Source organism: Diorhabda sublineata, chromosome 1 (genome assembly GCF_026230105.1).
Source record: "Diorhabda sublineata isolate icDioSubl1.1 chromosome 1, icDioSubl1.1, whole genome shotgun sequence".
NCBI classification, from domain to species: Eukaryota; Metazoa; Arthropoda; class Insecta; order Coleoptera; family Chrysomelidae; genus Diorhabda; species Diorhabda sublineata.
In genome coordinates, this window is record NC_079474.1 from 27,388,886 (window position 1) to 27,404,355 (window position 15,470).

At 31.2% G+C, this 15,470-nt stretch overlaps 1 protein-coding gene across 4 annotated transcripts in view; it reads left to right on the forward strand.

Moving 5' to 3' along the window:
* LOC130453068 (ATP-binding cassette sub-family C member 4-like) overlaps positions 1 to 15,238 on the forward strand; it is a 39,592-nt gene extending 24,354 nt beyond the window's left edge. For all 4 annotated transcript variants that reach the window (XM_056792668.1, XM_056792665.1, XM_056792673.1 and 1 more), the window contains exons 10-18: positions 1,608 to 1,688; positions 2,222 to 2,302; positions 2,783 to 2,863; positions 4,122 to 4,862; positions 6,862 to 7,012; positions 7,520 to 7,750; positions 12,161 to 12,459; positions 13,894 to 14,309; positions 14,907 to 15,238. In XM_056792668.1, the coding sequence (XP_056648646.1) occupies positions 1,608 to 1,688; positions 2,222 to 2,302; positions 2,783 to 2,863; positions 4,122 to 4,862; positions 6,862 to 7,012; positions 7,520 to 7,750; positions 12,161 to 12,459; positions 13,894 to 14,309; positions 14,907 to 15,171 (2,346 nt within the window). In that variant the 3' untranslated portion in view covers positions 15,172 to 15,238. The remainder of the gene's footprint in view (positions 1 to 1,607; positions 1,689 to 2,221; positions 2,303 to 2,782; positions 2,864 to 4,121; positions 4,863 to 6,861; positions 7,013 to 7,519; positions 7,751 to 12,160; positions 12,460 to 13,893; positions 14,310 to 14,906) is intronic.
* The last annotated feature ends 232 nt before the right edge of the window (positions 15,239 to 15,470 follow it).

Genomic DNA, 15,470 nt, shown 5'->3' on the forward strand with positions numbered 1-15,470 from the left:
CTCTCCATCAGAAATTACATAATTTTTTCTCTCTTCAAGATACCATATTTATTGATAATTATTCTTATGCCATTTCGACAAATTTGATTCAACTTATTATTAAAAAACATTATATATATTTACAAATATGACAAATAAAAACATGACAATATTTGGAAAATACAAACAGTCTAAAATATAATTCTAGTGAAATATAATTTCGCAGAAAAAAAAATATAAATATTGGAGAATTGATATTGCTCATCTTTAATTTGATCATGGCATGATAATTTTCAACAGTAAACTGCTTAACGTTATAACCTTAATTCCTCGGCAGGAGACTCTTCCTCAGGAATTGGTATTCGGCCTCAGTTAAATTATTTGAATAACTGTTACTAAAATGGGGTGAACATTTAATATTGAATTGGGTGGAGCTTTTAAACGAACGCCGTTAAACATTAATAAAAAAGACGGAAAAGCTGAAAACTCATCTTGAATCAAATTAAAAATAATAATTAAGCAATCTAAAGCTATTCCCGGACTCGATTATCCAAATTAGTATTTATTGTAAAGAACAATAATCCTTGAATGAGCTCACATCCTAGCAGCTGTAGAACTGCGGGAAAAAAAATAAAATGAGGAACGAAACGAGAACACAGATGGAAATTACTAAAGAAAGAACGAGTAAAAAGAACATATGCTCTAACATATAAAAAACTGAATCTTAATGTTTTTAAAATATAACCAAAATTGAATCTGTTATATTCTACTCTATTATACAAAATTTGCTCAAAACAAAAGGAAATCCATAGAAAATCCAAAGAATTTTTGTGAGCACAATAATGAAAAAAAAACAAAGAGAAGTTCACCAGCAAATATAAAGAATAAAATCACCACAAATTCACTATAATTTACTTTGATTTAATGTGTAGATTGGTAGAGAAAGAATTTGAATACATTCCGAGATTTTATTGAATTTTTAAATGAAGTTGGAGTTCGATAACCAATCAATTTATTCAAAAATTCGAATGTTAGAATAAATTAAACAGAAGTTACTACTTTGCCACGATATGTATAAAAAAAAAGGAATATTCATTATGTTTCAAGAAAAACGAAACAAACTGAATGGCATGTTACAACTTTCTAGTTATTTACTACAAAAAAGTTTAGATTCCCTTTTATCATTGGCTCATTTGATTATTGTACTTTGCTGGTACATTAAAATGGCTATTTTGAAAAGGAATTTCAGGAAGGAGATCGATACGTTGTGGGTACCGCTAAATCAACACTACTACAGTAATAAAAAATGCAAACGATACAAATGTATTTCGCAAAGCAAATTCAACCTTACTATAAAAATATATTCAAAAATGTATATAGAATAGAACTTTCTAATATATTTCTAGGTGGTATTTCACAAGATAAAATATGTATAGAAACCCCACTTCCTTTTGCTACTGCGCACCCTAATCTTATGTCCTATCCAACTTTTGATTCATAACAGTCAAATTCATAACAAAAATTATATAGATATTCATTCAAGATCAACAGATTTTTTTCACAATTTCTGAAAAATGAAATTTTTTAAATACTATAAACACTATATTAATGAGACACTCTGATTGCAGTTTGGACCTAGACCAGACACTGAAGGAGACAGACCAAAACGATTCGAATATGGTGATCAAGCATCAAAACCGTTCAGGAAGGTTTGTAATATAATAACATTTATGTAATTGATATTTAGTTTTATTATTTATCATATAAAGTTATTTATATCACAAGAAAATGAGAAAAATGCTTTTCAAAGCAACTCCTTACAATCAACTGTTTGCAAGAAATATTTATGGGGGATTACCTATAACAGCTAACAGTTCTATTGACTTGTAAGGGGTGCTGTTAATAACGACACTAATTAGGAACCCTTAACGTTTCTTCAAATTGGTGGAGATTCTAAACAATATTTTTCATTAGTAGTATGTCCTATCCAACTTCTGATGAATAGAAATACTTAGTGAATATCAACTCGTACATATTAGCTAACTGTGTGACTAATTTTCCACAAAATCTACTACTATACTTTAGCCAGAACAAAAAACATCTTGTTCAGAAATCGAGTCAAATTCATAACAAAAATTATATAGATATTCATTTAAGATCAACAGATTTTTTTCACAATTTCTGAAAAATGAAATTTTTTAAATACTATAAACACTATATTAACGAGACACTCTGATTGCAGTTTGGACCTAGACCAGACACTGAAGGAGACAGACCAAAACGATTCGAATATGGTGATCAAGCATCAAAACCGTTCAGGAAGGTTTGTAATATAATTACATTTATGTAATTGATATTTAGTTTTATTATTTATCATATAAAGTTATTTATATCACAAGAAAATGAGAAAAATGCTTTTCAAAGCAACTCCTTACAATCAACTGTTTGCAAGAAATATTTATGGGGGATTAACTATAACAGCTAACAGTTCTATTGACTTGTAAGGGGTGCTGTTAATAACGACACTAATTAGGAACCCTTAACGTTTCTTCAAATTGGTGGAGATTCTAAACAATATTTTTCATTAGTAGTATGTCCTATCCAACTTCTGATGAATAGAAATACTTAGTGAATGTCAACTCGTACATATTAGCTAACTGTGTGACTAATTTTCCACAAAATCTACTACTATACTTTAGCCAGAACAAAAAATTCAAGATCAACAGATTTTTTTCACAATTTCTGAAAAATGAAATTTTTTAAATACTATAAACACTATATTAATGAGGCACTCTGATTTCAGCTTGGACCGAGACCAGACACTGAAGGAGACAGACCAAACCAAATCGAATATGATCGTCAAGTATCAAAACAATCCAGAAAGGTTAGTTACCATACATTTTACATATATGTAATTGATGTTTAGTTTCATTATTTATCATAAGAAGTTCTTTATATCAGAAGAAATTGTGAAAAATGCTTTTTAAAGCAACTCCTTACAATAAACTGTTTGCAAGAAATATTTATGGGTGATTAATTGTAATAGCTAATGGATGATAATTCTTTTTGTACTCCCCCAGAAGTTGCTTGGTACATAGTGTTGTATAGGAGAGGGAATCCAACTATCACCAAAGTCAGCAGAGTTGAAACCGGAGCTCAGAATAAGTAATTGTTCAGTAACTTCGACTAAATGTACAACTTCAAAGTATAAATGACTGTATTGTTATCTTTCTTGGTGTTAAGAGCAACGACGGTATAATCACAGTCCACTTTAACGTACCTAAAATTTCAAAGTTGCAAATTGACTGTAAAGCAGCTACAAATCTTTGCCAATAAACTGCCGACGAATTTATTGAAAAAATAATAAACTCGCGTTAACTGCGTATCCAAAAGAGTACGAGGAATAAAAGCAATTATAAATTACAAACAACTTTATATATACGTATATTAAAGATAAGGCTAGGACTTATCTATGGAAATCCGGGATTGTTACATTCCTTAACTGGATTCCAAGACGTTGGATTTGATTGATTGGTTTCTTTTTTTATGGTGTATCGGCTTAATCCCTGATTGAGCTCCCTGCCTGGCATCTGTAGAACTGCGGGAACAAAATAAAATGAGGAAAGAAACGAGAACACAGATGGAAATTACTAAAGAGAGAACGAGTAAAAAGAAGATACTTGAATAAAAAGAAGCTAATGCTCTAACATATGAAAAAACTGAATCTATATTCTTTTAACATATAACTAAACAAGAATCTGTACTATCCTATTCGTTCTGTTCCCAAAAATTTTTGTGAGCACAATAATAAAAAAGCAATCATAGTAATAATAAGTGAACGTCAACTATTACTTATCAGCTAACTGTGTGGATAATTTTCCACAAAATCTACTAGTATACTTTAGCCAGAACAAAAAACATCTTTTTCAGAAATCGATTCAAACATTCAAAAAAAATTATATAGATATTTATTGAAGACTGGTGAAACTAATTTGGATCAAGCTCATTTATAAATATGAAATTTTATTATATTACACTATTTTAATGTAACTTAGAGCTAGAGCATTTTTAATGAATCACTCTAAAGCATAAGAATAGCTTAGAACTCTTATCACTGTTATCACTTTTTTTTGTTATTTTAGAGTCGAAAATCTTCAATTGTCAGCGTGATAAGTTCCAAAAGTCTTGTGGAAAGTATTTTAGAAGAAAGTGATTCCGATAGCGAGGAAGAATATCAAATGAAGAGACCTCGAATGAGAGATATGCAAGAAGAATCATCCAAAGGCAAAGTCCTAGGATCCCTTCTACTTCAATACTTTAGAACTGGTGCCAACTGTATCAGCGTAGCTTTAATTTTGATATTATACGTTTCGGTACAAGGTGCTGGAAGCTTGGTAGACTATTTCATCAGTTTTTGGACCAATATTGAGTACATTCAAACTTTGAAAAATCAACAATTATTAACATCAACAACTAGTATAGATATTGCCAATTCAACCGAAGATATTGTTAGCACTACAATAATGCCTGCTGCTAGTAACTCCACTGCAAATATAAGTGATCCTGTTCACTTAAGTGAACTTGAAACTATCATGGCTAATTCCTGGTTCGAATATCCAGAATGGAGTACAGAAACATGTTTGTTCATTTATGGTGGTCTATTGTTGGTTGTGATATCGTTAACCTTAGGAAGATCGTTTTCATTCTATACTCTAGCAATGAGATGCTCAAAAAATTTACATAGGTCATTATTCAAAGGAATTATAAATGCAAAGATGAGATTTTTTGAAACTAATCCAAGCGGAAGAATACTTAACAGATTTGCTAATGATATTGGTAGTATCGACGACGTAATTCCAAGAGTATTATTAGATGGTGGCCAAGTAAGTTATAACAATTGAATTAATGAAAGTTAATACTCTATTTTTCGATTATTTGCTACTATTAATATCACCGAACACATTACTAAACAGCTAGAAAATGAAAAATAATCATCAGCTTCACCCATATTCATCAATACCAGGAGAATAATTGCCGTGATTAGTTAAACTACGTGTAATGATATTATTTCAGTTAACGTAAATACTAGCAAAAAAGGTGAGCACAACGTATTGAGGTAACATGATTTTTTATGCGCCTAGCTTAGGTTCTGATAACTCAACCAATTTAATCCTCAAATATGTTGCAAAATTGATAGTCTGTTATCAATTAATTCATACATATGTTCAACTGGACAATAATTGGGCTTCCTCACTCTTGTCCTATCATACAAAAGCAGTAATCGCTGAAGATGACCTAATTCCTTTACTGTATAAATATCAATCGTCCTTCCATGCTCTTCAAACCTACAATTTGCTATAGCCTCAAACAACAATCTTGTCATTCTATGGTCGATCGATGAACGTGTAGAATCTCGTACTCTAAGAGTTCAGGATTGTGTTGGCAGGGTCACCGTGTCATCACAGGGTTGCCACGTAATGTCTCTCTATTGAATATCTCTTTTTGTATGTTATACAGAATAAATATTTGTTGTTATTTTTGCTGTGCTTTCGTTCCAACTACTAATTAATAAAGACAACAATTTTAGTGTTAAAACAAAATGGAGCTGAGGCGATATTACTATATAGTACAGACTAAATATTTAATACTTAATAGCTATGTTAATAATTTATAAGCTTAATAACTGTGATGAAAATTATTCTGATAAATCAAAAATTATAACGGTGCATTGCATCATCCCTCTCTGTGATAACAGACTTCCTCATGACCAGTTATGAAGTATATTGGAATATAACAATCCATTGCACTACACCTTTCGTCTGTCAACCGAACTCTCAACTTAGATGGTACGAATTCTATAAACTCTATACATTTTGTTTGATACGGGCTATGTGACACAAGAGGATGCTCCAGTGTCTCAACTGAAATTTATTTTGTTTATTATAAATTTCTTATTTCATATGTCTCACACCACAAGGTTTTTTTCTCATTTGTAGTTTCCCGTTTATTTATTTCTTAAGCCAATTAGTGACCATTAGACACATATAGTCGGAGAACTTTTTGAATTTACAAATAGATGTTCCTGGACAATCTCACGCGTTACATTAATATTCCAAATTACTTTTATATTAATAACTCTGATTCACCATTTAATCCAATTTTGAAATAATAATAACACATGGTGAGATCATTATTTTGTACCAAATATTCAAACTGTTTGAGCTTAATTTCAATTCTTATTTCTAAATCATTCATCATATGTAATAACCCTGAACCAAATTATTACCACTTGACTTAACGAATGGGGACGAATTCAAATATTAGCAAACGTTTACATTTTCAACTCTTCTTTAACGCTTAATTTGAATTTTTGAAGAACAAAAAATAGAAACTTATTTGGAAAAAGTGGGAGAGTTTTTTTTCTCTATTGAGTCATAATTAATCAAGTAATTTATTACTTTAGTTAACACATCTGTGAACTCTTGTTTTATATGTTAACTAATTCAAAATATTACCACAAATTGCGAACTGAAATAATAATTAAATTATTATTATTATTATTATTAAGAAACTCATAAGAAAGACAAAATCTCAAAAACAATAGTATCAATCATAGGATTCAATTACTGATTATTTTGTACTACACTTTATTTGTAACAATTTTGCGTTCATCAAAAATTTCTTTAACTTCTACAGTATTTTCTCTAAAATCATAAAAATGAATGTGCTGAAAATTATATTTAATTAGTTAGAATAAGCAAGAGAAGTTGCTTTAACTACCTTTTGTAATTTACACATTGGAAAAAAACGAATATTTCAATTACATTTTTTGGTTTCGAAAAATCAAAGAAACTTATACCTTGATAACAAACTCTTTTCCAGATGATGCTCCAAATAGTTGGATCCTTAGTATTAGTCAGTTCAGCTAACCCATATTGCATCATTTTAGCAGTAGGTCTTGCTATTGTATCAGGACTTTTGAGAAAGGTATACTTGAAGACTTCAAAAAATTTGAAGAGAGTTGAAGGAATGTGTAAGTGGTTAAAATTTTTGAAAAATATATTGTAAACTTCGATAAGTTTTAAGTAGTAGTTACTGTGATTGATGGTTTCGTATTTTTTCACAATTATATCCTAATATAGCAAAACTTATCAATTAAAAGATGTCTTATTTAATGAGAAAACGCCTAAGGATTCAGATTTTCCAAAGAAGTCTTATATAGAATAGAATACTTTAATACTTACTAAAAAAATTTACGGTGTTGATCATTATTATAATAATTCATCAGAATTTTTTTCTCAGCACATGCTGTAATTAATTATATCAGAACTAGAACGCAAATGGAATCTAGCCTGAAAAGATCCCGTTATCTTTCTTATGACGTTTCATAAATTATGTATGGTGGTAGAAAATTGGTAAACTACCTGTAAAAAGTATACTCCACAGTTTTAATTGCCAGCCACGGTCGCCATATAAAAGAGTCTCACCAAAAAAAGTGTTCTAAATAGTTTAAAATACTTATATATTCAATTTTTTTTAGTGAGAAGTCCCATATTCACTCACTTAAATGCAACTTTACAAGGACTGACAACAATAAGGGCGCTTAGAGCTGAACCAATTCTAGAATCAGAATTTGACAAGATTCAGAACTACCATATCAGTGCATGGTTTATGAATATTACAGCTGCACAGGCCTTTGGATTGAGTTTGAATTTATTATCCAGCTTATTTATCACTATACTTGTCTTCTCTATTCTCACTTTTGATGAAGGTAAGAAAACAAAGTTTTATTTCATAGAGGGAGCTCGTAACGAAATATTCTCATGAAAACAGAATCATTCGATTATAAAATTTAAGAGTTCAGTTTCTCGAAATTATCCAAATAATTCTTTATCAGTTGGAAATGAAATTTATAATTTTTTGGACAGAGCCCTAAAACTGACATAATTCCTCATTTTTCAAAACCCAAATATTTCACGCAGAAACATGTACTGTGCTGTAACCTCCCAAAAAGTTGAAAACCAAAATTTTTTTCCCAAGAAAGAGCAGAAAGACTGCTAAGAAAAGCAGAAGAAGTTAAGGCTTAAATACCATACTTCAAAACTTTAAGTTTCGCGCAAATTATCAAGAAATGATCAGAAAGATAGAAATGTCCCAACTATACCTCAAACCAATTAGCATGGATACCAAGATGCTGTCATCAACTAGAGCGGAAACATTTTGCGACTGAGAAGTCGAAGTCATTGTTATGAATGAGGAAAAATACTTGCCAATTCGTAAATCAAAGGGAAAGATGTTTTTTATACGGACAATATAGAATGCCCTAAAAATATACAATATAAATGAAAAGCAAAATTCGCTGCTAAAGCTTTGGTTTGGTGTGAGATTTTGAAAATAGGGATATCCAGACTTTATGTGAATCGAAAGATGAAAAAAGTTGTAGATTCTGAAAGATAGATTAACATTGGCCTCACTAAATTAGTTGATTTTGTACGTCATAATCACGATGGATGGCAACTTTAAATTGGGTACATCGAAATAACTTACCTTTTGTACCAAAAAAACCTATAATTTACCCTAGGCCCCCCCAATTGAAAATTTTTGAGCACTTTTATATCGTAGAGTTCTAAAATACGCGAAATAGAAGCCATCCACGACCTATTGAGGGAAGCAGTAAATTACGCCTATTGGAGAGTCACCTCCACTTAGCCTAAGCTATTAATTTGTTAGTTACTAATCCAAAAATTATGGTAAATGCGAAAAGTTGCAATACTTGCTAAAACTATTGGGGCATACGTTATGTTTTAACTTCTAACTCTTCAGCCGGAAAAATGCTGATTCGGACCGAAGAAAAGAGAAATCGTTTACAACAGTGTCCATGTTCGGATGATATTGCAAGGAATACCCTTGTTATTGAGTCTAAGCAATTATTGAACCATCCAGTGAAATGTCGCTTCGTAACACAACGTTTAGTGGAAACCTGAAATAAATCTAATATAGTATATCTCAGACTCAGACTCGATTGAATCTAATCGAGCTGGATTTTAGGAGGGTATTAAATCGTCCATCTTCCGCCATATACACTCGTGGTCAAAAATAATACACCACCCCGATTTCTGAAAATATTTTTTTTTGTTTAATAAATTAATATTGCTATTGTTTAACTTCTTTTCAATCATTTTGACGCATTAATAAGAAATGTGTAGTAATTTTGAGTGATTTTTATTGGGTAAAAAAATAAAAATAAAAACATTACAATAAAACTAAATTTTCTTAAAAATAAAACTTGCATTCTAAGCAATAATGTTCCTTTTTTTATAACGCTAATAGCGTGTATTTCTGCCTCTGGATGCAATTGTTGCCAACATTCTCCTGAGCATGCTTTCAATTAGGTGCTGCATAACTTCCTAAAGTATATTCACCCATTCCTTTAATGCCGCTTGCTCAAGCTCATTTGAATTTTGAGGAGATTGATTTCGACGACACATGCTTCATGCTCGATAGGATTCATATCTTGATTTCTTAGTGGCCTTTCCAAGGTATGATTTCCTACTCCGTTTAGGTAATTCAGAACAACTGCCACAACATGTGATCTAGCATTATCATGCATCAAACGAAAATCATTACCAATGAATAGCCCAAATTTAAGTTTAGTAAATGCTAGTAGGGAATAATATAGAAATACACGAGTATTTCAACTATAAACCTGAATTTTGCTATAAAAAATTTTATTAAGTAACAGAGCTGAATATTTTACAGTTTTTCTAGTCTATGTCAAAATCACACACTTTTGCCACCCCTCCGAAAGCTTTCCAATGCCTCTCTCGGTTTGTCACGCAATATTCTCGAATCGCGGTCTATCACGGGCCTCTTTCAATGGACCTAATAAATAACAGTCGCATCGAGTGTAGTCCAATCCAATTCATTAATTCATTCAGCGTTTCCATCTTAAGCCGAGCTGTATGCAGTTTAGTGTTCTTTTGCAGCAAAATCGCACTAAGGATTGGAATATCGCGTCATTTTAATCTATAAGCGGTTTCGCTGTATTTTTTATGAGGTTACTATAATACTGCGCGTTCACATTTCCTTGTCCAGTGAGAACATCAAGCACAATTACTCCTCTCTTGCCCCAAAATACAGTAGACAACATCTTCCACGCTAAGATTGTAGCCGTCGCTTAACAGTCTCGTTTGTGGTGAATATTCGATGCAATAAATTTTCTTCTTCCTCTTCATACCGCTGCAGGAGACACGTGCAAACTTCCCCGCGTGTGAATTTCTGCTCAAAATTTTGAAGTCTTGGCACCCATCTAGTTGAAATGTTCCGGTAACCGAGCCGTCCATGCAATATTTGCTCAATATAACCTACGCTGATGGCCAATTCTTCAGCTAAATCGCGTATAGACCTGGTATTCCAAAATTAGTTTTTCTATAGTGCTGATATTCTCATCGATAACACTTCTGTTCTGGGATGTCGCGCATATGACAAATTTACCACCACTTTTCGTAGTGAAAAGGCAATCATCCCCAAATTGCTCAAGTAATTTTCGATAAATTTCCGCGGATTTTTCATTATCTTTGACCAAAAAACGAATATGTTGCGTTGCGCAACAGACACACCTTTCTCAATCTCTATCTCATAATTGATCATAGTTTTTGTTTATTATTCATTTTCCCCTCATGCAAATTTAGCATCTAATCTATCCATCTGAATTTAGAATCTGATAGTTGGGTAGCTGTATCAGTCAAACTAATAATAACTTATATTTTTTGTCAGATGTGATGACATGCATTGAAGTTTAAATAATTTAAGAAAAACTAGTATACTATAATTCTTGTAGTCACCAATATTCACGCACCATTTATTCAGTAGTCAATATTACCATCTACTAAATATCTACTTAACAAAATTCAATTTCTATCGTCTTAATGAACAATTGAACAAAATATTAATTTCCCAACTCCAACAATCTACTATAGGTACAAACTTATATCAATTAATAACTCGTATTATGATTTATAAACGAGCAATTTCAAGCTGATTTAAATTAGTAGTTCGATTCTTAAAGCGATTACAATAACTTTGTACTTTCCTTAATTGAATAATTCATACGATTTTCGCTTATAACTTTCCCAGAAGTGAAATAGATTGGTCAACGAAATGTAGTTTCAAATATTAAACGTATGTAGGCAGTTTACTATGAGGGTGAAGTCATCGATCCGCGAATGACAAATTTTGAAAGTGCGCATGCGATCGGTCCTAAACTGATTCGGAATTCGGAATCTAATATCTAAATGTAAGAGCTAATCATACAGAGAGAACATCGAACAACTTGCTGCATATTAGACATTAGACAAATTATGTTGAATTGAAAAAAATTGGTGTCTTTATAAGTACGTAGCAGGTATAAATAAATAATAGGATTGTATTTGCCAAAGTTTATATGAAAAAAATAGTGTGCTTTTTGCATATCCAATTTTATATCACACAAAGGGGTTGTAGTAAAAACAATATAAATTTTATTAATCGAAAACTTACAGGTAATATGCCATTTCACAGATTCAAGTAAATAATATAATTGAAATTGCAATATCTCAATACAAGATATCTCACAGTCATATTTATAAAGATCTATTATACCTAATATTAAATGTTTTTTTTTCAAATCTTTGTTCTAATAAAATCTATTGCACCCTCTTTTGCTAGAATTGAGCTCATTATACAGTCTCAAAGCATTGATGAATGTGGGTTCTGTAACAGTTCCCTTGAGGATTATTATCAAGTAAAAGTGCCAATCTAGAAACACTCTGAAAGTGAGGAACTCGTTTAATATATTCATTAGAGCTCTTGTGGAACAGAAAAATTCTGGTCCGGTATAATTGGCGTATATAGCCGTTTCTGTTTTCCTGGTCTAAATCGTATGTGCATAGAAATTCTGCTGGCAAGGTGATAGATAGGGTTCCTAATTGAGTTATAGCCTAGTTCAATATCCTAGATGCGAAAAGTGTGAATATTTCTAATTCTCCATTCGATTGAACAAACGGATATAATTTTTTTAGTCTATTACCTATTAAACAAAATCACAATGCCAATATTTCTATTCATTTGATAGGTTTGTAGCATCACATAATTCTGGCTAGAAATTATTTTTCATGTCACTAACTGTAATTCATTTTCTCAGAATTGGGTTTAATGGGAGGAACAGTGGGTTTAGCAATATCTCAAGCCAATACACTCACCAATATGATTCAAATGGCTATGAGAGTTACAGCTGATATTGCCAATCAGTTGTTATCTGTAGAAAGAGTATTGGAATACGAACGACTACCACCAGAGCCTCAACCGAACAACCCGAAACCTTTGCCAAAGAATTGGCCAGATTCCGGAAAAATTGAATTTCATGAAATGAAATTCAAATACTGGGAAACAGGTCCGATTATTATTAAAGATTTGACATTGACAATTAATGCTGGACAAAAGGTAAGCGCTTATCATTGCGAATTTTTACTTCAATCGAATGATAGTACAGATACTATTGTTCTAAATTTTGGAAATGACACATAAACAGTATAAAGTTGGATCTATGATTCTCGAAATTTGTATTACTTGGCTCCTTGTACAAAAATTTGATTCACGAGTCAGTACTTTCTATATTTACTTCACGTCATAGCGAAAGGGAAACTTCCAATAGTGTTTTACTCATTTTGGTGACGGTACACTTCAAAATGTATAATGGTATTATTGTATTGAATTAGAATATATGCCAGTCTTCCTAAATTGCTCTTAAATGTTTAGAATATATATACATGAAAATTATTTTTTGGTACAAATCAAAAGTTATAGACATATTTCTATTTTGAATTACCGAGAAAGTTCCCAATCAATACTATGGAATGGATTGGAAGGATAATGAATTTTAAACCAATGAAGTTGATTATTTAAAAAAACTATTAGCCTATAATAAGGCTTACGTAGTAAATATATACTTTGTTATGAGAACAAAAATCCTCTAAGCAATATTAATAATTGAACTTTCTAATATGTAATAAAGAAACTTCATACTACAAAGTTTCGGGTGAGGAATTTCTTTGAAAGCTGGTAGAAACCAGATTTAGAAAACGTTTTCTATCATCTACTTAGAGATGTCAGTCTTTCCAAAATAGTAGAAGAAAAAATGTAAGAAAAATACTTAATTAATGAGGAATTATTCTTGAGGTATAGATGGAAATTATCACAAGTTTCAAATGAATATTCTGATCTATGCAATTTTCATTGAAACAAATACTCTGCTTGAAATAATGATATACTCAATGATAAAGAGCGGATCTTTCATTTCTACATTCAAGACTGTTATCTCTTTATTTATACTCAAAAAACACTTTTAAACATTAGCTCTGTTTCACAAAGACTGGTCTGGTAACGCTGACATACCAAATGAAATTTTAACACACCATAATTTTTTTCGAAGTACTATATAAACTATACAACTATATAAGCCTCACGTCTATGAGTCAGAGAACAAGTTGAAGAATTTCAATTTTGAACTAATTAGGACTTCACATGTGAGTCACATGACTAATGGATGAGCAACTATTTCCAATATTGAAATTATGGAGCAGTTCCAATAGATAGTTCGTACCTAGCTAGCTTTATATGTCTTTAAGTTATATAGGTTGAAACTTATATCCAAACCAGAACCAAAGAGTCTAATTATTATATTTTAATCAATTATCATGATCTAATTCCATGAAAATAATTAAATTAATATCGTGTTATATCTGTTAAGAATAATAAACTAATCAATATATTCCTGACATAGTATTTATTCCAATCTAGACATTTTGCCAATTGTGATAAGTTGAAAAAAATTACGCAGTTCTATTCTTTAATATCAACGATTCTCCAAATTTTCAGGTTGGAATCGTAGGCAGAACTGGTGCCGGTAAATCATCTTTGATAGGAGCTCTTTTCCGATTGGCCAATGTAGAAGGTAAAATTATCATTGACGGTGTAGATACAAAAGATGTTAACTTGATGGATCTTAGATCAAAGATTTCCATTATACCACAAGACCCAGTTCTATTTTCTGGTACACTAAGATATAATTTAGACCCCTTCAATGATTATCCTGATGAAAAATTATACAGAGCCTTGCAAGAAGTAGAACTAAAGGATCCGAATAATATTATAAACAGATTGGAGAACAGAGTTATGGATCGTGGATCGAATTACAGTGTTGGACAAAGACAGCTGATCTGTTTAGCTAGAGCTATTATTAGAAACAATAAAATTCTTATGCTGGACGAAGCGACCGCAAATGTAGACCCACAGTAAGTATTTTTCGTAATAATTTACTCTCCCAATGATGTGTTCGTTTATTAGAATAGTTCAATAACTTAGTGCATCCAAATTGTGCACTCTTTTTTGCCTGTTTTCTGGAATACTAAATATCACTTCAGGAGATTGTTCACAAATGTTGTTGTGTTTACATTTATATTTACGCTCACATTTTCTTTTTCATTTGGTGTTAATAACCTTGAAATGCTTCTTGAATTTTGTAAAATACTTTATAGTCCCGCACAACTACAGTAGTGTTACATAAAAGAATATTATAATATCCAAGGTCACTTCTGCATACTACTTTTAGATAGATTTAACCCGTTTGAATCAGATCAGAAGAATATGTTTTGCCCTCACATCACAATCAATAATCCAATCGTATACTCTTGCATAATTATCTTTTCATTTACTTTACATGGAAACATTTACTTTTGAATCGATTTTATTTATACCTACCGAAACAGCTTTTTTACAGAACCAAATCTTCATATTTTTCTACAATCACTTCTATTTTATCTCTCAAATATCAAAACCGAATTACAAATTATCTATTCCAACTTATTTTCAATATATTTGTTTATTTGTAGAACCGACGCTCTCATTCAAAAAACAATACGAACCAAATTTGATAAGTGTACAGTATTGACTGTAGCCCATAGATTGAATACAATTATGGATTCTGACAAAGTACTAGTAATGGTAAATGGAAAAGCCGCAGAGTTTGATCATCCACATATATTACTCCAAGATGAAAATAGTTTATTCAGTAAGATGGTAAACGACACAGGAAAATCAGAGTCTGAAATGTTGAAAAAGGTGGCTAAAACGAGTTACGACAATAGTTTATCATAGCAAAGTTGATTTTTATAATTGATAATATATAGATTATATGGCAAACTTAATAAATCTTTTTACGAAATCTGTTTGTATTATTCCCATTCCAACTTATCATCACTTTTTTTCAGTGGAGAACCTAAAACTGGTCCGTTAAATTTCGGATTCTCCATCAACTTCTATAGTTTCATCAACGGCACCCATATAAATAGTTTTTATTCGATTTTGTCATTCTATTCCGAAGTGAATGGATGAATCATTTAGAACGTCTTATCAGCCATAATCAAATCACTCAATACCACATGCTCGAGTCATTC